This window comes from Anser cygnoides, chromosome 9 (genome assembly GCF_040182565.1).
Source record: "Anser cygnoides isolate HZ-2024a breed goose chromosome 9, Taihu_goose_T2T_genome, whole genome shotgun sequence".
Classification (NCBI taxonomy): domain Eukaryota; kingdom Metazoa; phylum Chordata; class Aves; order Anseriformes; family Anatidae; genus Anser; species Anser cygnoides.
Window position 1 is genome coordinate 16,907,938 of NC_089881.1, and position 22,196 is coordinate 16,930,133.

At 55.6% G+C, this 22,196-nt stretch overlaps 2 protein-coding genes and 2 non-coding genes across 4 annotated transcripts; 1 reads left to right on the forward strand and 3 right to left on the reverse strand.

Annotated features, from left to right (window-relative positions):
- The first annotated feature begins 3,626 nt into the window (after positions 1 to 3,626).
- B3GNT7 (UDP-GlcNAc:betaGal beta-1,3-N-acetylglucosaminyltransferase 7) lies at positions 3,627 to 10,113 on the forward strand. Its single transcript, XM_048076855.2, has 2 exons — positions 3,627 to 3,776; positions 6,841 to 10,113. Exons 1-2 carry the CDS (start codon positions 3,766 to 3,768, stop codon positions 8,048 to 8,050), a joined length of 1,221 nt encoding a protein of 406 aa, XP_047932812.2. The 5' UTR covers positions 3,627 to 3,765; the 3' UTR covers positions 8,051 to 10,113.
- A 2,159-nt stretch (positions 10,114 to 12,272) lies between these two features.
- NCL (nucleolin) lies at positions 12,273 to 19,366 on the reverse strand. Its single transcript, XM_067002205.1, has 15 exons — positions 19,158 to 19,366; positions 18,591 to 18,701; positions 17,540 to 17,822; positions 17,057 to 17,206; positions 16,606 to 16,788; positions 16,294 to 16,377; positions 15,925 to 16,060; positions 15,435 to 15,571; positions 15,006 to 15,132; positions 14,636 to 14,769; positions 14,413 to 14,548; positions 14,143 to 14,303; positions 13,503 to 13,629; positions 12,934 to 13,163; positions 12,273 to 12,751 (listed from the first exon to the last, which is right to left on the reverse strand). Exons 1-15 carry the CDS (start codon positions 19,173 to 19,175, stop codon positions 12,672 to 12,674), a joined length of 2,097 nt encoding a protein of 698 aa, XP_066858306.1. The 5' UTR covers positions 19,176 to 19,366; the 3' UTR covers positions 12,273 to 12,671.
- On the reverse strand, positions 13,947 to 14,023 carry LOC125184417 (small nucleolar RNA SNORD20). The gene has a single exon (XR_007168380.1). It is a non-coding gene; the product is annotated as a small nucleolar RNA SNORD20 (small nucleolar RNA).
- On the reverse strand, positions 16,130 to 16,199 carry LOC125184416 (small nucleolar RNA SNORD82). The gene has a single exon (XR_007168379.1). It is a non-coding gene; the product is annotated as a small nucleolar RNA SNORD82 (small nucleolar RNA).
- Positions 19,367 to 22,196: the final 2,830 nt, after the last annotated feature.

The following is a 22,196-nucleotide window of genomic DNA, read 5'->3' on the forward strand; positions in this document are numbered from 1 at the left end:
CTGTGAGCAGGCAGCAGCCGGGCTCAGGTGCCTCCTGCACCGGCCTCTCTGTCTGAGTCACAGGAGAGGCCGGGAGCATGCTTGGAAAACTCCAAAAAGCCGCTCGGCTCCCGGGCTCTGGGGCCTCACCAGCCCCCCTGGGCCATGAGCACCACGTGAGGCTGGGAGGGGAAACTGAGGCACGGCCAGGCTGGCAGGGACGAGCCATGGCTACTGGCTCGCCGTCATTATCCACACGGTGATCCACAGCATCGGGCTCGCCGCGCTGCCTGGGGCGGGGAAATGTTTTTCCCTCTCCCCTCCCTTCCCCACGAGCCAGAGCCAGCGTCAGCCCGGTTTCCCCTGCGCGCTGCCGCGCCAAGCGCCTCTGCAGCCGCTGGAAAATGCATAAAAGCCCCGGGCAGGGCTGCAGGAGGGTTCCTGGCAGTCACAGCTGGATCCAGCCGCTGGCTTAAAGCAACCACACGGCCACGCCGGGCTGCGTCACCTCCCTGTCCCCTGTCCTTCCCCAGGCTGTGCCCGCAGGGTGCGGGTGTGCTCGCCCCATCCTCTTATTTGAAGCTCTGGGGTCTGTCCCCCCAGCACTGTGCTGGCACGGGGCAGCCCAGGGGCAAGAGAGGCTGTGGGATTCGCCCCGGGGACCCTGAAGCAGAGAGGGGCTGGCCCAGCCGTCACCCTGCCAGGCACTTCCCTTTCTCACCTGTTGTTGGCAGAAATCATGCAAAGCCCCAGGGGTTTGATGCCACGCAGGGCAGAAAGACTTCCTCAGCTCGGCACGGGAAGAAAAAAAACCAAATGTGTCACCGTGCCGCCAGCCTCCGCCACTGCAGGTCAGGCTGAACCTTGGGTCCTGCCCCAGACGCTCAGGGTTTGGGGGAGGAAAGGGCTCATTTGGGATCCCTGTGGGTCGTGGCCCTCCCAAAGGCACGGTGTGGCTGGACCCCAGCTCCTGTGGGATGCCCAGCCCCAGGACCGCAGTGCTGGCACGAGCTGGGTACCTCGAGGTGCTGGGATTGAGACAGGACGTGTTCCTGTATGGGTAAGACATAATAGCAGAACAGAAAGAAATCAGAAAAAGAAAAGAAGAAAAAAATGGAAATCCCATAGCAAAAACACCAGGTCGTGATTTTTTACCTCACTGAAACAAAACCCAAACCATCAGTGGGAAAGCGTTGGCTGGGTCAACCTGCCACAAGCCAGTCTTTCAGCATTACATAAACGTTACAAAAAAAGCTCACTTCTTTGTCTGTACTTTTATTAAAAAAAAAAAAAAAAAAAAAAAAAAGAAGCAGCACGTTTAATTCAGGTCTACTCTGAAATGAAAAAAAAATCTTGAAACAAAAAAAGAGCTGTGGTTTGCTGTGAGAACATCTAACTGAGCCACTTTGGCGTCGTCCCAGTCCTCTCCCTTTCCCTGTGATCAGAGATGCCCCGCGGCCCCGCAGCGATGCCCCGCGGCCCCAAACAACGCCCCGCAGCCACACCAGGTGCCTGCCCTGAAGCCTCACGCCCCACCAGGTCGCCTGTCCCCATCTCCAGTGGTGACACCGGCGGGGATGCCCAAGCAGGAGGCGAACGGGGTGGCCAGGGGTGGCCGCTGTCACACTCAGGTGTCACCGGGGGGGTGGGGGGTCTGCGCCTTGCCCCCCTGTGCCTCCCCACGCAATGCTACAGGAACGCACCCGGGTTCCCTTTCCGCAGGTCCCTGCCAGCTCTCACGGGGCTTGGCACAGCTCGAAATGTCACCGGGGTTGCGTAACCAACAACTTTTGGTTTCCCCATGCCCAAGGAGCTGCCGTCCCCTCCGTTGGCCAAGCAGGGTGCGGAGGTGGAGGGGGGGCAGGGGCCGAATCCAGCCCTGTGCTGGGCTCTGAGCGGGGCTCTGCCTGCTGCTGGGTCTGTCTGCCTTCACTTCAGCTCCAGGGAGAACACAAAATGCCAGGTTTCGCTTGTCCCGGCTTTGCTGTCGGCAGAGCGGTTCAGGCTGCTCGGGTAAAAGCAGTTTTCACCATTGTGGGGCAGGAGGCGAGGGAGCGCATGAGGCAGCAAGGGAAAGATGTGTGGAGGAGTGGGGCTTTTAAAAAAAACACTCGCAGTTTGCTTCTCTTCCTCCTTTCCCAGGTGAATCGGGAAAGTGTGAGAATGTGGGGTTTGGCCTAAACTTTTCTAAGTAGTGCTGAAACAGATGTAAAACGTGCTGCTTCGTTTTGAGGCCGTGGGGAGGTAGCAGCAGGGTCTGGCTTTGGACAGGGTCGGGGGGGACTCGAGCCGAAACCTCGTGCAGAAGCACAGGAGCACCCAGGAAAATCCCTGTGCTTGTGGCCCGCACACTTTCCTGCCCCAGGCAGCTGAGTTTTCTGGATTTTGCCTCTGTGGCTGTTTGTGATCAGGGTCCTCCAGTGGGGTTCCCCCTCCTCCGTGACGTCCTGGGGTGGATTCACACCTCCTTGCAGACGCAGGTCCTTGCATCCCCCTGCAGCCAGGCTGGTGCTCAGTGGGGACCTTTGATGTACCCTGGTGTTCGTGCATCCTTTTCCTGGGGCCGCGGCTTCAGCAGACCCCGACCTGCCTCCGGGCATTGGGACCAGCCAAAAAAGCAGTCAGGGAAGGTGTGCAGGGACCTTTGGTGGTGGGAAGGCTGCAGGGTGCTGCAGGGCATTTGGGCAATGATTCCCGGGGAGCTTTCTGCCCAGCTGGGTGGGAAATATGGAAACAAAACTAAAGGGACAGAACTGGGGAAAGTAATGCCACTTTCCTCCCCACGCAGCTGGATCTGGGGTTGTCCTGGAGCTGGGCCAAAAGCTGTTTGTGTAATGGGGGTTGTGGGTCCCGCTGTACGGTCAACCCCATCAGGGGACGTGGGGAAGGGACTGGGATATCTCTGCTGGGCAGGAAGGGAAATATCCCAAAGGATTTCCTGCGGGCTTCGTGGCTGGAACACGTGGCTGCTGGGGATGGGAGGATGACAGAAAGGGAGACGTCAGAAATGGTGAGGGCTGATTGTCATAGCTGAAAAAAAAAAGTCCCTGTACTGAAAAATGCTGCATTTAGGAGGAAAGGAAGGTCTTAAATCTGGTTCTTAGCAGGCAATGGGACGCCCCGTGCTGACATGGTGCAGGGGGGTGCTTGGCACACCGGGTAAGGTGGGGCCTCAGCTGGGCGCCTCCATCCCCCCAGGGACCCTGATGGTGGCTGTGCCCCGTCGCAAAGCTGGGATCTTGGTGTCCTTGTGCAAAATTGGGGTTTGGCCCCTGCTCCCTTTTGGGCTTCACCCCAAAATGACCAGCTGGTGGTGGTGGTGGGGGGGGGCAGAAAAGGTGCAAGTTCCTTTCCTGGAACTTTTCTGGAGAGCACTGGGACCCCCTCCCCACAACTGGGACCCTTTGTGGGTGCCAGCTCCGGGTCAGGGCTGATGCAACGCACCCTGACCGGGGGCCAGAAGACACCCAGGGGTGCTGGGGTGCTCCCCGCATCTCCCAGCGGGTGTCCCCTCAACTGGGGGGGGCAATTAGGGGTGTCACCCCCCGCGCCCCCATCCCCTGCAGCCACCGGGGGGGGGGACCTGGGAGAGATCTGGGGTTGGGGCGATGTCAGGGGGCAGGGCAAGAGTTAAGCTACCTGCCCGTCCATCCCTCTTGACTCCACCTCGGAGACCGAGGGGAGGGAAGAGGGAAAAAGAAAAAAAAAAAAAAAGAGGAGAAAGAGGAAAAGGAAGAGGGCAGAGCGCCGCGCACGGACCGCGGGCAGCCCCGTCCCGCTCCCAGCATGTTCCAGTGGTGAGTGCCGGCCGCGGGGGGGGGGAAGGACGGTGCTGTCCCCTGTCCCCGGCCCCCTGTCCCCTGCCCCGGGGGTCTGCGGGAGGCCAGGGGGCTCCGAGCTGCCCGCACCCCATGGCTCGGGGTCGGGGAGACGGGGGGCGAACGGGGATGCCGGGGGTCCCGTCCGCCTGGGGGTCCCATCCTGCCGGGGGTCCCATGGTGCCGAGGGTCCCATCCTGCCGGGGGTCCCTTCCCCATCTCTTCATCCTTTCACTCCCAGGGGACGTGTCGCCGGCTTGGGGACAGCAGCTGGGGACCCGCTCTGCGCTTGCGTTTCCTTTTGGAGAGGTTTTTCTTGGGTGTGGGGGGGGTCCCAGCCCTGCCGACCTCCCCCTCGGCCCCAGCACCAACACAAGGGCTCTGTGCTGCCGCTGTCCCCGCCGGCTCAGCCACCCCTAATTAAAAGGGGGCAACAAAATCCTAATAAACGGGTGGCCCCCGCCAGGCAGGGGGGGCTGTGTGCCTCTCCGGGGGCTGGGGTGCGCAGCCCGGGTGTCCTGGGGTCCCCAGCATCACCCCTAAAGGGCGATCAGCCCCCCTCTAATTCGGGGTTATAGCTAACCGCCCTGGGCACGGGCAGGGCAGCCTCACAGGGATGCTTTTAGAGTTTTTCCTGGAGGAGAAAAGGGAAGAGGAGGCCTGGGTCTGGCCCCTTCAAAGCCCCCTCGACGGCACCCACGGCAGCCGGGCCCGGTGGGCGCAGGTGGGAGCCACCAAGGGGTGACGCCGCTGGGGACACGCCGGGATCCCAGAGCAGGGTGTGGGGCTGAGCGGGGTCATTCCCCCTGCCGTGACGGCTCTGGAGAACCCCAAACACCGTCCTCATTTCTCCTGCAAAGAGGTAGTTTTGGGGTCCCGACGGAGCAGGACGGGGACTGCTCCCCCTCGTGTGATTCCCACCTTAGGAGACCAAAGGGCAGAAAAACTGGAGGTTAGAAAAGCCCTGCACATGACAATTAGTCTTTTTCCCAGCAAAATGACTGATTTGATGCAGGAATTGCCCCAGGTTGTGGCTCAAGGACCCCTGGTCCCTGTCGCTTCTCCAGGACGGTGCCATGGTGTTGCTGCATGGGGCAAGCGGGGTTTTAACACTGAGCGGCTGTGCTGGGGTCCAAGCTGCTGTTGTGCCGGGACCAAAGGAGTCCTAAGAAAACCAGGAGCTGCGAGGCAGGGGCTGGAGAGGGTTAAAGGCAACGGTGAGCTCTGATCTGAGCTGCTCCCTCATCAGTCTCAGATGAGTGGCCGCATATAAAACCAGCTGGGACTGTCCACGCACCCCCTTGCCCGTAATTGCTTATTTCCACGCCTGTTCTCACAGTCCTCGCTAGCGATCGTGCTTTTCCCACATAAAGACGGGGCTGAAAAACGTTCTTCGTGCTGTAGGGCGACGCCAGAGAGAGGAGCTCCCGACAGCTCCTGGCTCCCCGCTTGGGGTCCCCGTTTCAGGCTGAGCGGGGTCCCTGTCACCAGCCGCCAGCGTTGCTCCCCTCCTGGGGGTGTGAAGCACGATGGTGTGTTTGTAGGATGCCGTAATACACCAGGACAGAGAGTTTTGTTTCTTGAATGCATCTCAAATCCAAGGAAAGCAAGTGTATACTGAAATGCACGTACTTATACGCACCACCGGGAGCGGGGCTGATCGAGGGCAGAAAACCCTCATGTCACACCACCCATGTCCAGGGTCCCCGCCAAGGTCCGGGCTGGAGAAATCCCTGGGAGGTCCCACACAGAGAGGTTTCTTTGGGGCAGATCTTGAGTTCCCGCAGCACGGGGAGGCACGGCACCTTCCTACGCCTACAGCTGGGGCCAGCTTCTGTTTTCCTGGGCATTATCACAACTTCGTTGTTCCGCGCTTATCGGGGCTGTCCCAGGCTCCCTGCTGCACATCTCAAGGATGCTGTGGGTTCCCAGGCAGCCTCTCTCAGTACTTTTCCGTCAGGCCGGGTCACCCTTACGGCTGCTTGGGCAGTCCCCATCCCCTGCCCTCGGGCACCTGAGGCCGACAGAGCAGAGGAAATTGGTGCCGGTGTGCCAGCTGGGGGGGAGCCAGGTGCCTGGGGCAATGCAGAGCGAAGATGGGCTGGTCCTGCCCAAGGAGGCATCAGCAGGGTGAAAAACCTGTTTTGCTTTAGCTGTGTATGAAAAAGCAGCTCGGGGGGAATTACGGGGTGCAGCAGCAATCGCTGGGTCCCTTTGGAGCCCCCAGTGAGCCACAGTGATTGAGAGTTGCCCCCAGACCAGAGCTCTGTGGAGGTGCAGATCCACGGCATTTGGTGCTGCAAAGGAGAAGTGATGGGTCCCAGAACCTGGCCCAGCTGTGCCCCAGAAATGCTGGACACGTAGGGATGTCTTTTCCCCGCCCAACCTTCAATTTCCTTTCAAATACCATATTTTTTTTGGTCCTGAGCTGTTATTTTGTAATGAAAAGCTGTTGCCCATTTTGTGTCGAATCCTGCAGCCTTCCTGGCTCTGGTTTCTCAGGGCTGTGCAGCCCGAGATGCCAGTCTAGGGCCATGGGAAAGGACGTCTGTGTTTTGGAGCTGATGTTTGTCTAGAAAAGATAATTCCCATCTGCTTCTGTCCTAAACTGATATTTTCAGATGGCCGAATGAAGGTTCCCCTTGGGACTTCCTCTGAAACGGCTGCTCTGATGAAGCTCCCGTGCCCAGCAGTTTGCAGCGCGCTGCCTGTACCCCGGTGGCACCCTCATTTCTTTTTTCCTGGCTCCATCTCTCTCACACCCCATTTTCTCCTCTCCCCGGAGCCCTTTCCAGCCCTTTGCAGGGACCCAGGGCTGTCAGAGGACACTGTGCCTGTCCCTGCCTGGCCCGAGGGCTGCCCCAAAAGCAGGATACAGCGGTGGGAAGAGCGTGTGGAGGTGTCCCCCAGCACTCCCCTCAAGGCTGCCACCTTGTGATGGGTGCCGGGTTATGAGCAGCCCGCGATCCTCAGGTCCTTTTGTAAACGAACTTGCCAGATCCAGCAGTTTCCTCTCCTTAACTGCCCTGTCTCGCCCCTTTAGGAGGAAGACCATCTACAAAACGGTTTGCCTGTCCTTCCTGCTGGTGGTCACGGTGACGGTGCTGCAGCGGGGAATGGCCCCCAGCCAGTTCATGCAGGGCCAGCAGCAGAAGGAGCTGCCCCCTCCCGAGCCCCTGAAAACACAGAAGAGAGGCGACGCCTTCTCGGACACCAGCACTTTCTGGAAGAGCAAGAATGAGAAGGCTCCCACAAAGGAGGAGGAGGAGGAAGGGGTGACGGAGAAGCAAGCGAAGTCGTGGGACATCACCACTGCCAACTGCTCGGCCAACCAGAACTTGAGCAAGGTGGAGTGGTTCAAGGGGCTGGAGCCCAACTTCCAGCAGTTCCTGCTCTACCGGCACTGCCGCTACTTCCCCATGCTGATCAACCACCCCGAGAAGTGCAGCGAGGACGTCTACCTGCTCATTGTGGTCAAGTCCGTCATCACGCAGCATGACCGCCGCGAGGCCATCCGCAGGACCTGGGGCCAGGAGAAGGAGGTGGAGGGCAAGAGGATCAGGACGCTCTTCTTGCTGGGCACGGCCTCCAAGGAGGAGGAGAGGGACAACTACCAGAAGCTGCTGGATTACGAGAACCGCATCTACGGGGACATCCTGCAGTGGGATTTCCTGGACAGCTTCTTCAACCTGACCCTCAAGGAGGTGCACTTCCTGAAGTGGCTGAACATCTACTGTGACAACGTCCGCTTCGTTTTCAAGGGTGACGACGACGTCTTCGTGAGTCCCAGCAACATCCTGGAGTTCCTGGAGGACAAGACGGAGGGAGAGGACCTCTTCGTGGGGGACGTCCTCTACAAGGCCAGGCCGATCCGGAAGAAGGAGAACAAGTACTACATCCCCAGTGCTCTCTACAACAAAAGCAACTACCCGCCCTACGCGGGGGGTGGCGGCTTCATCATGGCTGGGCCCTTGGCCAAGAAGCTGCACAAGACCTCGGAGACGCTGGAGCTGTACCCCATCGACGATGTCTTCCTAGGGATGTGCTTGGAGGTCCTCAAGGTGTTGCCTGTTGGGCACGAGGGCTTCAAAACTTTTGGCATCGTGAAGAACAAGAACAGCAAGATGAACAAGGAGCCGTGTTTTTTCCGGGGTATGTTGGTGGTTCATAAACTGCTGCCTCCGGATCTGCTCCAAATGTGGGACTTGGTCCACAGTAACTTGACGTGCTCGAGAAAACTCAACGTCCTTTAGCTCAGTCTCTCTGGAGAGCTGGGACTGGAGGGGCCGGGGCAGCTGCTCCCTGCCCCGGGGTGCGGTGAGCCTCTGCTCGTGGCACACGAGGAGGGCAGAGGCTCCGCGGCCACAGGCAGGGCTTGTGATAGTGTTTGTTCCTGTACTGTAATGTGGTTCACTTATCTCCAGCTGGGTTGGGGGTTGCTGAAAAAGAAGAGGAAAAAAAAAAAGGGAAAAAAAAAAAAGGGAAAAAAAAGGAAAGAAAGAAACCCTAGCACTAAAGGGAGAGAGAAAGAGAGGGAAGAGGGTTTGCTCTCTGCTTTAGGTACCACCTCCACCAGAAGATGATGAACAGTGGGGCTGGGGGCAGGCAGGAGGGATGTTGCATGCTCATTTTTATTTTTTGGAAGTGTTCAGGGTCTGGCAACCCAGGGAAGCTTCTCCAAGGGGGCTGAGTGGTTTACATGTACGTGAGCCTCCCACCACTCAGAAGTCAAGGGGATTTTGTTATCTGAAATGTCTGCTCCATGCAAGGTTGAACCTGTGTGCCTTGGGCTCACCCCCTCCTGAAGTCCTCGCTGTGTCCCCAGTGTGCGGGTGAGGGAAAGGGGCTCTCCACGGGCCAGCCCCGAGCCCCCATTAGGGCTGCCGGTTTTTGGCCAGGCGGTCAGGGAACTGGGGCTTTATCCCCAGTAGAGGTTCCCACAGGACTTCGGTTTCCCATGACAGCCCTGGCTGCACATGCATCATGCTCAAACAAATGCACCCAGCCAAAATTCCTCAGGGATTTGATCTTCCTGGCAGGAAAGCGAAGAGAAGGCGTGGGCTGTCCTTGCCCACGGCCAGGGAAGCAGCAGAGGCACCTGGTCAGCCCCAGGTAGGTGCTGGAGGGCATCGCTCCCTCCCTGGAGCGGGGTCCCAGGTGAAGAAGGGCTGGTGCTGGCACCTCATCTGCTCTCGGAGTGTGCATTTCTATATGGTTGGGCCCAGGAGTGTGACGGGGTGACACCACACGACACGGCCCTTTTTTTGCTCCCTACCGTGTCTTAGGGCCACTAGAGATGTCGGGGTGGAGCCCCAAGCCACCTCCTGTGGTGGAAAACCTGTGCAACGACGTGGCCACGCACCCCTGGGTGCTTGCCAAGCCACTGACTGCCAGCTGTGCAAGGCCATATACGTGTGCAAAGCCACATGCGTGTGTGGGTTCCAGTGTGTCACCTTCTGGGGCGGGGGCACAGTGTTTATACACCAGACATCATCCTCAAGTGCAGGGCTTGTGCAGCCGACTGTCCTTGTGCGTGGTGGACGTGCAGAGCCACAGACATGGCCCTGAACACGAGCAGCGAAACACGCACACGTGTGCTCTCTCCTCTCTCTCTCTCCCCCCTTCTCTGGTGCCAGACATTGAAAGGAAAAAATTTCTACTACCTCAAAGGTCCCCCTGTGCAGTGCCTTTTTTTTTTTTTTTTTTTTCTTCCCCTTAATGTGTTCTGGAAACGTGCCTGTTTCATTCACTCCAAGCCTGTATGTTCCCCAGGTTAGAAAACAAACAAGAAGGGGCGCACGGCAGCCAAAAGAGCCACCCGCGCGCCAAGCCACGCCACTTCCCCTCTGCAAATGCCCCTCGTCTGCTCCGAGGAGCTGCGAATTTGGAGAGGGAAAACCAGAAGGAGCCCGCTGCTGCCCCGTTTGGTGGCGGGGCTGGCATTTGATTGACGACGTGCCCAGCGGAGCCGCAGCCCCAGGGCACCTGCGGGGCAGAGCCCGAGGGCATCACTGGTGCCTGCTGGGCATTGAGCACACGGTTATTTCCCATCCTCTCGGTCATTTCCCATCCTCTCGTGGGTTCAGAGGTGCTTCCCCAAATGGCACCTCCGTCCCTGATGTCGGGTACAGCTCGTTGGGCTGTCTGCTTGCCCCACAGGCAGAGGCGGCGCGTTTAGAGAGCCGGGTGCGCGTGCCGAAATCTTGCAGTCTTGCTCTTCACCTGGCGGGACCTGTACAGAGAAACCATGTAGATTGGGTGAATATTTTAGTTTCTAAATAAAGGTTAAAAGAAGAAGGAGAAGAAATAAAACCACCCAAGCCCCGTGTCATTGCTAACCCCCGCCCCCCCCAAGACGGGCTGGCTGCTTGGGAATTGAACCTGGTGGTGGGCCACAGGGGCAAATGGGGCTGCAGTTCCCTGGTCTGGCGTGGTGTGGCTTCGTTGCAGAGCCTGTTGTGGGATTTATTAAGGTCCCACAGACATTTTCTGTCTTCTAAGCACTCCTCCAGCCGCATTTCAAACCCAGCTAAACTTCAGGCCGTCCTGGCACGCTGCAGCGAGCTGCGCACCTCCAGCCCCATGGGCAGAGCTGCCTGGGCAGGCTTGGGCACTCGCCTCCTGGCAAACCTCCTTTCATCCTCGCCCTGAAGGCCATCGCGACCTCGCTGTCCCTGTCGCCCTGTCCAGGCCACATTCCCCCCGTAGCACCACGCTCGCTGCCTTTAGGGGCACCACAGGGCAGTGCAACGGGGACCCCAGAGCAGAGCGAGCCACGCGCATGGGGACAAACCCACATCGGCTTCGGCTTTGGCTGGGGTGAAGAGGAGGAAAACCACGCGAGGAGATGGAGGGAGGGATGCCAGGGGCTGGGTTTTCGGGGCTGGCACCCACCTTGGCTGCTCAGCCCAATGACGGGTGCGGAGAGGTGACCGCAGGGGACTGGGACCGTGTAGGACGCTGCCGTCTGGGCCACGCTCCACGTCCTTGTTCCACCCAGGGCTCCACCAGGTGTGAAGGAGGCAGAAAGCCAAGCAGCCGTGCTTAGGGGTGCTTCTGCTCTTTCAAGCAGCACCCAGGGCTGCAGCGCTGCTCCCTGGGGAACCGGGTGGGAGAAAATGCCCCGGCAGTGCTCGGACCAACTTTGGGTGGCAGCGTGGGGAGGCTCCGGGCGAAAGCAAGGTTTGGGGGCGCAGGCAGGGCGGGGGGAGCCGCAGCCCCGGGCAGGAGCCTCCCCGCGGCCGGGTGCTGCCCCCTGCCGCCCGGCCCCGCCGCCACGCTCCGACCATTTGCCGCCGGGGCCAGCGACCCGCCTCTAAAATGGCTGATGGCAGCGGGGGAGAGGTGAGCACCGAAGCCAAAAAGCGAGCCTTGGCCCCAGTCGAATACAAAAAGTTTATTTTCATGTGCTTTGCAGGGCTAGCCCAGCTGCTAATGACAGCTTCCTTCTACATCTACCCCCTGCTCCCATGACACGCTACTGGAGAAGGCGGTGCTTAGTTTTTCAGACAAGAACATGCAAGGCACTGTAGCAAACCCTTCTTCCCTTCTCACATGCCTTGTTTTGGGAATTAAGGAGGAGAAGCAGCATTTGATCAGCTGCAAGAACTTGGCTGAGGCAGGTAGGTGCAGTACTGACCCCAGCTCCCAGCACTGCCAGCACCTGGAAGGAAGCAAGAGGTGTCACACTACAGTCCTGGGTTCAGGGTCACTGTCCCCTGCCTGGGAAAGAGAGAGTGGGGCACAGGTCAAACAATTTATGAGTGAGAGGCAGAGGCTCTTCCAGGAGTTGACACATGAGCCTGCACCTACCTGTGCCCAGGGCAGCCCAGTGGTGACAGGCCCGCAGTGCTGTGACCAGCGCTGCTCCACCTTGACCGAGGCAGCAGCTGCCCCTCTGCTCCCACGTGCTGCAGTCACTCAGGAGCAGCCTTGTCCCCCAGCAGCTGCTGCAGCAGGAGCCCAGCCAAGTCCTGGGGCAGGAAAACAGACCAGGGAGGCTAGCTCCCCCCCCCAGGGCTGTTAAGCAGTAACACTTACCAAGCCCAAGAGGGGACACAAGCAGGTGAGTGCTTGTTCAGAGTAACCAGCACAGTTACTTTCCTCACCATGTTTCAAGATGCCACTTCACACTTAAGAGAGACAAACAGGAGGCAAGACTAGTGCTGGTAGTAGAATTTTCTGTGAAATAAAGTATGCTAAGCTCCTACGGGTTAATCACTAAATGATTTTTTTTAAATAAGTAAAAGAGCAAGTAGAAAAGAACACAATGGTTTCTTTCTCAGCACTACTCTCTACTATTCCTTCCTGCAAGTACTGTAAGCATAACCTAACCCCTGGATGGTTGTGGTTGTCATTGCAGGCTAAACCAGAGGCAGGACAGGAGCTGCTGTCTGCAAAGTCAGCGACCTTAAAATGAAGGCTCAAGCCAGAATTTCTCCCAGCCTACTTTGGGTGGCGCAGAAGTAACACGAACCAGTTTAGGTCCTTTAATCTGTCCAAGACAGGGTGCTGAAGCACAAATGATAAAACATTCTGCATTTTTACAGCAAAAATGCTACCGAAGTTTATAGGAAAAAAAATATTTTTGTACATGGGTAAAACATTATAAATTCAAGACAACTCACAGACAAGGGGTAAATTCCCACATCTATCGCTCGTTTCTTTTAAAAAGTTCACTTAATAGGCAAGCAGTCAAAATGGCTTGCTCTCTCTTCCTTGAAATGAAAACTGTTTCTTCCAAGTGGCTCACGGTACTCCTTTGCACCTTGGAATGTCCTCCGAAGGCTCCGCCGAGATAAAAGGAGAATAAAAACCCCCGGAGTCCTTTCAGATAGTCTCAGAGAGCAGGAGAAGGGAAAGGAAAAGGGAAGTTTATTCAAACTTGATCTTCTTCCCTTGGGGCTTGTGATCTCCACCTCCTCCTCTGCCTCCTCGGAAGCCACCTCCTCTACCTAGAAAAGAGATTGGGTCAAGAAGCAGAGCTGCAGGTGTCCCTGCACACACACCACTGCCCTTCCAAACCCCTCTTGGCACAGGACACAAAAATTCACATGAGGCGCTCTGTGGTGACCAAACCATAATCCCTTAGCTTTTGACTATGTCCCTTAGAAGAGGGGTATTTGCATCTCCTTACCTCCAAATCCTCTGCCACCACCTCTGCCACCAAATCCACCTCTTCCCCCTCGGCCTCCTCTGCCACCACCTCTGCCACCAAATCCACCACCAAATCCGCCGCCACGCTGAAAATCGCCCTTTGGCTTGGCAAAATCAAGGGTCACTTTGTTTCCATCTATCTCTCCATCCTCCATGGCTTCTTTAGCTGCTTTGGCATCTTCTGGGGAGCTGAAGTCCACAAACCCAAACCTAGACAGTGAATTAAGAGAAAGATGGTCAAACTCCATAAACTGACAAACTGCAGCACCACCTACAGGCACTTGACAGCAATCGCTTCGGAAACAACTGAATTTCTGTAACCAGTGGTCAGAAATGTTACTTGTAGAACAGCAGTGGCTAATCGCAACCAATGGAGCCACGTTACGAGCGCGCCAGCACTGAACTGTTAATGTCCTTCTCGTGCGAATCCATAGGCTGCCATGGGGGTGTTGGCAGGAAGGAGCTCATTGAGAAGTGAGCATGCATTCAAGAAGTTTGCAATTAGTAGCTTATTTATTGGACCTGAATCCCAGATCATGCTTAACATACCCTTTAGAAGATCCAGTGTCTCTGTCTGTGACTATTCTAGCACTTATGGAGCCTTCAAATGATTCTCTTAGCGTCTCCTCCGTTGTGTCCTCAGAAAGGCCTCTGACAAACAATGTTTTGCTTTGTTCTGTGGAAAGACAATACATTCAGAGATCATCAAGCCTCAGCAAAGCTACCACCGACCTCTCAGTAATGCCAGCTGGATTTGGTGCTGCCTCCAACAACAGCTCATGTGGTTCAGGGGTTTGTTTTCAAAAGGAAGCCCAGAACAGCTAAGGAACCTAAAGACGACCTGCAAAGCTTTTTCAGGACTACTTAGGTCTAAGAGCATCTCCATGTGGACCAGCTCGGTACTGTCAAATTCATCCTGCAGCCCCCATAATAAATGACAGTGTCTTGTCAGTATGGATAATATCAGTATGGATACTGACTGGACAGACCCTGCTGGATCAGCACTTGACTATCTAGAGGACTTTACAAACAGTTTCATCATCATTTCAGATAATCAGTCATCATATCCAGCACACTCATGATAGAAATCTTCTGTACCACAGATTTTTATTTTTAAAAAGCAGACCGGAGTTTGTGTGAATTGTACGCTCCTATCACAAGGTCAAATAATCAAACGTGGAATACTTACGGTTGAATCCTCCTCCTCCTCCTCTTGCATTCGTGTTCCCTTTCTGCCATGCTGGTGAACTGAATTCCAGTCTGATTGCTCTGCCTTCAATTTCTGTGTTGTTACAGGAATTCAATGCCTCTTTGGCATCCTCAGCTGTGGGAAATTCTACAAATGCATACCTGTTTGGAGAGGAAGATTTCAGTCAGCTGGGGAGCACAGGACACCAGTGGAAGTAAGGCACTCACCACAACAACTGAGAAGTCAGTTTTAAGTCAAACTGAAACATACCCTTTAGGCCTGCCCTGGTTGTTTTGTGGCATCTTGATGGAAGAGGCTTTTTTAAACAGTTCTTGGAGAGTCTCCTCTGAGGCAGCATATGAGAGGTTGTTTACAATCAGGGTCTTTGACTCCCTCTCTCCACCACCTAGAAAGGAAACGATGCTTTAAGTACAGGTTTGGAGATGGAAAGCTCCCTTTCCTCTTTATGCATCCTACAGATCTGGAAATGTACCTTTCTGGTTTTCTTGTTGGCTCTTCTCACCAGTGTAGTCAATGACCATGGCACGACCATCGATCTCTGTGCCCTGCTTCTCCTCCAGAGCTTTGTCTGCCTCAGCTTCTGTTTTGAATTCAACATAGGCCATCCTACAGCAAAGAAAAAACATGAACCAAGGGTTCTTTTGGCTTTTTTAACGTCCTCCTTTCAGGAATCGCTAAGTGAATGAGAGGGAAAGCATGAAAAAAAACCACACTTAAAAATAACTACTTCAGTACATCTAATCTAGCAGATTTCTTAACATAGTTAAAAGACAGACTAGCTTTTCAAAATATGCTAAAAGTCTGAGAAACAACAAATATCTAACGCCCTTTCAGATACGTACCCTTTGCTGCTCCCTTCCTTGTTAAGTACTATTCTGACTTCTACTGCATTTTCAAACACATTTTTCATTTCATCTTCGGTTAAGCGGTAGGGCAGATTCTTCACAAACAGTGTTCTAGCATCTCTCTCTGCAAAGAGGAAAAAAGTTACTTCCACATTATCAGCTCAAAATCCACAGGTCCTAAAGCTGAGGACAGAACCACATTTCCTCCCCATCCCCTCAGTAAGGACTGCTTCAGATCCCATTTCCAGATATACCAGTCAGAACTTGCATATCCATTTCAGCATTTGAGAATCTGGTTATGACAGAGCTCAAACCAGGGAGATTCGCTTTAAGGAGCAGCACATCAGCAATACCACAAGCCTACTCCAAGGACCGATTACAACCTTTCTTTGACGTGCACAGGTATTCAAGAGTTGCATGTCATACCTTTCTTATTTTCTTTAAGACTTTCCTTGCTTTTTGCCTTTTCCAGTTTGATTTCCAAGCCCATCAGCTTCTTTCCGTTCAGTTGGAGAGCTTTATCCATATCTTCAGCAGATAAGAAGTCTACATAGCCAAATCGTCTGAAAGAAAAGCAACTTTACTGTTTAGGCTGATCTCTAGTAGCAGACAACATACAGAACCAGAGGGAACAGGTCAAGCTAAAGCACCAGTAAAAATTAAGGCAGACAGAGAGGTGACTATAACAGCATGGGTAACAGCTCTATGCTGAAGTGACAGCTCCCCCTTTAGGGATACACTGCCTGAAACAGCTGCAAGGCCAGCAAGTGTAATACCCATATCAGCACTGCGTGTGTACCACACCTCTTCCAGCTTCCATACACTATCAACAGTCACCCCAGCATCAGCACGTTTACCTATCTAAATGAATTGTTGCCAGCTGAAAGCAGCAGCAAAATTCTACAGAGGAACTTACTTGGAAGAACCAATTCTGACTTCTGAAACTTGAAGATTCTTCTTGCCAAAGAACTCTTTGATGGCAGTCTTCAGTTCTTCGTAGTCCTTGCTGGGGGTCAGATTTTTCACAAAGAGTGAGAAAGCTGAGGCAGGAGCTGAAATGAAAAGACAAATGAGTGTAAGGCAGATTGAAAGAATTGGAAACTAAACTATGGACAGCATTAGCACATCAGCTTCTGCTCAAAAGTGACATCACACTTCAGTATTAAGTCCCTTATAATCATCATCTGTGCTGGAAAAAAGAAACACTGAACACCCAGTCCCATTATATGCCTAGCAGTCCACCAATAGCTAAGGGAGCATCATTTGATGACCCCGTGCCACCCACCTTCTGTTTTCTTTTTCTTGGCCTCTGGTGCACTTTTATTGGCCATTTCTTTCTTCCTCTTTCCAGGTGCTTCCTTGACAGGTTCTGTGATAGGAAACAGACAACACTGAAATGAAGTACAAGAATAAAACAGCATCTTCTGTGCTGGATAAATGTACGAGCATTAACATCTACACCGTAGACACGTGAGCCCTGCTCTTGTCATTACAAGCAACTGTTCTTCAGCCCTAGAGACTGTTACAGGACAGAAGTTTTACTCAGACATCCTTTCTTATTATGGACAGTTACGTCCTCATTAACATTTAAACTCACTTTCGTCCTCGCTTTCTTCCTCATCATCATCTTCCTCCTCATCTTCGTCCTCCTCATCTTCATCCTCCTCCTCCTCATCTTCCTCATCTTCAGACTCTGCCTTGGCTTTTGCTGGCGCAGCCTTTGCTGGAGTAGGTTTCTTCACTGGAACAGGTGTTGTGTCCATGGCCTCATCTTCAGACTCTGAAATGAATTGCACGTGAGATTTCAGGTGTGTTCAAGATCAAGTCACTTTTGAGTCTAACAAAAAATGAATCGGTGAACTAAATATTTTTTCATGCCTCCTGAAGCTTACAGGTTTTCAGGAAAGAAGTTCTGTAATGTTACACTAACAATCCATTGAGTTAACCTCCCCTTGCCCCCTGACCCAAGCTCTAAGTGTTTATCAATTTAACATCTTCTAAATTTTCTAAGAAAAAAAAATTTCCTAAATCCTTTGTGGACCACATACCCTCATCGTCTTCCTCCTCCTCCTCATCGTCGTCTTCCTCTTCCTCAGATTCTTGCTTTGCTGGCACAACTGCAGGCTTTTTAGCTGGTACAACTGCCGCGGGCTTTTTGGCTGCAGGCTTCACAGGCATTGCTGGTTCCTCTTCCTCCTCTGCAACAACAGTACAGTAAGTGTTTATCCACAGCACTCAGCCTTCAAACTCAGACAAGTACTTTGTTTTACTAGATTTTGGCAGTGTTCAGAAGAGAACAAACAGGAAATTAGAAGGTACTTCACGGGCTTCATGGAATACAGCCACAGGACAAGAAGTTCTCCAATATTCACCAAATGCCCAACTTTTCTCCCTCGCTACCTCTTATCAAAGAACCCTCCCGCCCTTTGGGGTATTAAGTCATGCTGAACTGTCAATTTCAAAGGTAACTAAGTTTAGCTACTGAACCTGGCCAACTTTAAACATGGACATTTACTCCACAAGTAACTTACCAGAATCATCTTCATCCTCATCCTCCTCATCCTCTTCCTCATCCTCATCATCTTCATCTTCCTCACTTTCTTCCTTCTTGGCGTTCTTGCCATTTTTTGCTCCTTTACCTAGGACAGCAGCCTTTTTAGGTGACGGAGCAACAGCCTTTTTAGCTGGAGTAGCCACGGCCTTCTTGGCTGGTGTAACTGCTTTTTTCGCAGGAGTGGCAGCCTTCTTTGCAGGGGTAGCAGCCTTCTTAGCTGGCGTGACTGCTGCTTTTTGTTGTTTCTTCTGAGGGACCATCTGAAAGAAATTTATTGAGTGTAAGATTTATGTGGTCCCTGAAGGGATTTCAGAGCGACAAACATGACCCCACGCTGGCATCATGCCTTGACAGACTGTAAGAACTTTGCAGCCACACTCATGAAAGTGCACCACAGGAGCTGCAGCAAGCAGGTAGCTGCTACCTCTGCACACCCAATTAGTCAAAAGGTATGTTCTCTGTGCCACTCCTCTCTTTCCCCCTTCTGTCCATTCTTGCTTCTACACCTCGTGGCTAGTGCTTCAAGGTGGCAGACAAATCTATGGCAACTGTAACCTAAAGCTTATCCTTCTGACACTTGCTTAGCTTGTTTCCTTCATTCCCTTATTCTGTTGAATTAATAAAGCCCAAAAGCAGCCTTTTCATGTTTTTAACGGGCCAGATCTGTAAGAGCAAAGCCTGGAGCAATAATAACGAGTCTCTCAAGCAGCACCCAAAAGCCTGAGGTTTACAGTTCTGCGTGCTACATGTGCGTGATAAATCACTTATTACTGATGCCCTATTTGATTAGCTAATCATCCCCATGCTCATCACTACTAAGAACAGCTCTAACACCCCAGCAGTCCTTCTAAAGCCTGGAAAGTACCGACTTAGCCAGTTTTTCCCCCCCCGTTTTCCCCTTGCGGTCAGTTTACCCCCCAGCCACAACAAACGGGCAGGCTGACTGCTGCTTAACACGGACCCCCCCCTCCCACATGCGCCCCCACCACCTCCCGCCGCTGCGCCCCGCGCAGCCTCCTCCCCCTCACCTCCTCCCCGCTGCTCTCCTCCAAGTCGGACGACTCCTCCTCCTCGCTCTCCTCCACCTTTTTGGGGGGCGGAGGAGCCATCTTCTTCTGCTTCACCTGATTCTTGGGGGTCTGGCAAGAAAAGAAAGGCGGGGGGGGGGGGACACACCGAGCCGTCAGGCGCCGCTCCTTCCCCACGCCGCCAACACGTGGCCGTTCCCGGGCGCGCGCCCGCACGTGCTCGCGCGCCCCACGTGGCCGCGCCTCCCCCCCTCCCCCCCCCCCCTCCCCGCCGCGCGCCCCCTCCCAACATGGAGGGAAAAAAAAGGGGGGGGGGGGGGGAAGAAAGAGAGGGGGGGGCTTGAAACCGCTCCCGCCGCGCGCGCCCCTCCCCTCGCCGCCATCTTCCCGCTGAGGGCGGGGGGAGGGGGGGGCCTGGAAACCGCCGGCGGCGGGAAGGCGGCTCCGGGACACCCCCCCCACTCCGGGCCTTTAACCCCCCGCTTCCCGTCCCCCCTCCCCTCAGCGCCGCCCGCGCCCCGCTGCGGTGATGGCGGCGGCCCGGGGTAGGCCGCGCGCGGGCCTCACCTTGGCGATCTTCACCATGATGGCGGCGGCCTGTGGAGGCGCAAGGGCGGCGGCGGCCGGGATGCCTCGGGGGGGGCTGGGGGGGGATAAAGGGGCCGGGTGGGGGAGTCCGGAGCGCGGCCGCGGGGCGGCGGAGCGGGAGCGGCGGCGGAGCGCGGCCGACCCGGAGCGGCGGCTGCGGAGAAAAGAGCGAGCGCGGGGCCCTTCCGCTGGCTTGCCTAGCCCTCGGGTTCGCCCCGCCCCCTCCGCCCCCGCCTCGGCCAATCGGCGCGCGCGCCGCGCGGCGCGGCCAATGGGCGCCTCCGCCCCTCGAGGCGCCGCGCCAATCGGCGGCGCTCTGCCATCGGCCAACGGGAGGCAGCGTTACGGACGGTGGTCGGGGGGGGAGCACCGCGAGGCTGAGGGGAGAGAACGGGAGGATGGGGGCAGCCAATGGGGGGGGGCGGCAGCGCGGTGTCTGCGCGCTGATTGGGCGGCGGGGTTGGAGGAGGGCGGGCGGGGCTGGGGCAGGGGGAGAGCACGTGGCGGGCGGCGGGCCACGTGGTGGGGTGGGCAGGGGGCGCTGGGCCTGGGGGCTGTGGCGCTGGGGACCTCGGTTCGAGTCCCGGGCCCGGACCTAATTCCTGTCCCCATCCCTGTCCTTATCCCTATTCCTATTTCTATCCCCAGCCCCATCCAGGCTGTGCCCCCAGCAGCAAGCAGCCGGTTCTGCCGTTTTCTTCAACCATCCGCAATGGGATGGGGCTGGGGTCTCCCTTGTGCTGCCCCCCCCTACCCACCCCAGGCTAATGCAGGGGGAAAAATAACCCGTGCTTTTAATTCAGTCACTGCAAGATCATCCTCCCGTAGGGTTTTACCCCGGCATCGGTGAGGATGGAGGATATATGACCCGCTGGCGGCGCTGGGTGCTGCTCCCCAGTCCCTGGGTGCCCACTCCAGCTGCAAACGGGGCGTGCAGCCAGCTCCCCGGGGCTCCTGACTCACCCAACGTGTTTGTTCAGCACTCCTTTCGCCCTTCCCAAGCCTGCTCGAGAGAAGCCCCTAAGCTGGGGAAGAAATCCTAACGAGCACCATCGGTCGGGGTGGAGCTGGGGCAGTGGGGACGCTGCCTGGCTCCCCGTGCCGGCTGTGCAGATGGGCTCTGCGTGTAAAACACGGCGACTTCTGGCTCACGTCCAGCCCAGGTCCCGCCACGTGCTGCAGGAGCCGTCCCCGAGCACCCAGGCACACCAAAAATTTGGTGCGCGCCCTGCCCGGCAGCCCTGCCGCCACCCCGAGCGCTGCTGCAGAGCCTCAGGGCCGAGGGGAGTTTGTGGAGCAGCATCAGCGGGGCAGTAACTGGGCCAGAACGGGAGGATTTCCAGCTCCGTCCATGGAGTAAAAGTATTTTAGGTGCTTCTGTGGCTCCCTGTTGCTGTTGTGTGGCTGTGCCTTGGGAGCTCTGGTCTGACTGCAGAGTTAAAAGGGGTCTAGGTGGTTTAATGGGGACCCCGGGAGGGGCTTGCAGAGGACACGCAGCCTCTGGCACAGCAGAGACATGCATCGGGGGGACAAACGTGTCCCCCCCAAAAGCCACGCGAGGCAGGAGCCCATGGGGGGGCCACCTCAGCATGCTGCAGCATGGCAGCGGCTGTCCCCAGCCTAAGCCTGGCCGCGGGGTTTCCACGAGGTGGTGGCAACAGGCTGGGAGCCCCCAGTGGGAGCCCGTGGGGCTGCCCCTGCTCCCTCCTGGCTCCCCAAAAACGCTGCTGCTGAGCACGAGGGACACCCCTTGGGGACAGCTGACAGCACGACGCTGCCTGCCACCTCCAGCAAGCACCCGCAGCCCCTGGGGCAGGCGTGAACCTTCCTGGCTCCGCTCAGCCCCAGAGCAAGGGCAGCCCTGGAAAAAGCCCTGCGAGGGCGCCGAGCGGGGCTGAAACAAGCAGGACGTGCACTGGGTGCGTGCTAAGACGGAAACCAGGCCAACCGTGGCGAGCGGGGAGCATCCTCCCAAAACCTGGTCGCATGAAGCCAGGTGAGGGTGTCACCGTGATGTCCTGAGAGCTGTGCTTTCTCCAGGAAATGTCCTCTCCTGCCCGCCCCACTGAGCTACCAGCTCCTCTCCCCGTGCACCGAAGGGCAGGGGAAGCTCGAAGCAGGCTGAGGGTTGCGCCGCGCCTCCCCTGCCCGTTTTTAATTGTAGAACAAACAAAGCAGCACACTGATTCATCCTGCTGGGTAATTAAATGCCTCATGCTATTGACTACGAAGACATTAGGGTTCAGCAGCCCAACGCTAATGCATTAATAATCGCTTCTATCGTGGCGAGAAAGGGGCATGAGCTGCTGTCGAGGAATGTGGTGGATACAGGGGCCGGGAGCTCGCAGCCAAAAGCCTTAGGACCCGAGTTAGTGAATGCACGTGGTGCAGAGCCTGGGATTAACGCATTAAAGTACGGCCAAGCGGGTGCTGGGCCAGGCAGCAGAGGGCATTTGCTCACCGCGGAAGGCGGTGGTGGTGCACGGTTCCCGGCTGAGCACCCACGTTAGCACCCTCTGCCCGGGGAGAAGCGGAGACAGAGCAGCCTCCAGCCCAGAGGCCGGCAGCATTTGCCATTTTCTCCGAGCAAACAAGTGCAGAGCACGCTGTCAGGCCCTTATTTGATTTGTTCCTCTGGTGGCTATGCACCATTTGCCTTCATTACCTTCTCTGTCCCATGCCATAGTCCAATCATCTAGCATCTGTCCAATAAAGGGTCCATTAATATAATTTACATCCAGTTGTCACTTTCTGCCTTGTCTAGGACAATGGGCTCCCTGGGTGTGCTGTCGCTTGGAAAAGCATTTTTTTTTTTCACAGGTAGGCTGAGCGGGATAAATAACCTCCTAGGACTGCTTATGGCTAGATTTAGCCTCGTGAAGTTACATTTCTCCCAAAGACTTGATTTATGGCTTGAAACTGAGCTATTTAAACTATATATATATGTATGTACGTATGAATATATGTATGTGTTTATTTATTCACTCTAAAGAGCCTGGAAAGAAAGAGAAGGGAAGG

What these genes read in the sequence shown, in the direction of transcription:
- NCL (XM_067002205.1), bottom strand. An exon ending in CAAGAAAAAGAAAACAGAAG is followed by an intron (nt 16,061 to 16,293) that starts GTGGGTGGCACG and finishes TTTTCATTTCAG; the next exon opens with CTCCTGCCTCAGCTTTCTCA. An exon ending in GTCAGAATTGGTTCTTCCAA is followed by an intron (nt 15,572 to 15,924) that starts GTAAGTTCCTCT and finishes CTTTTCTTTCAG; the next exon opens with ACGATTTGGCTATGTAGACT.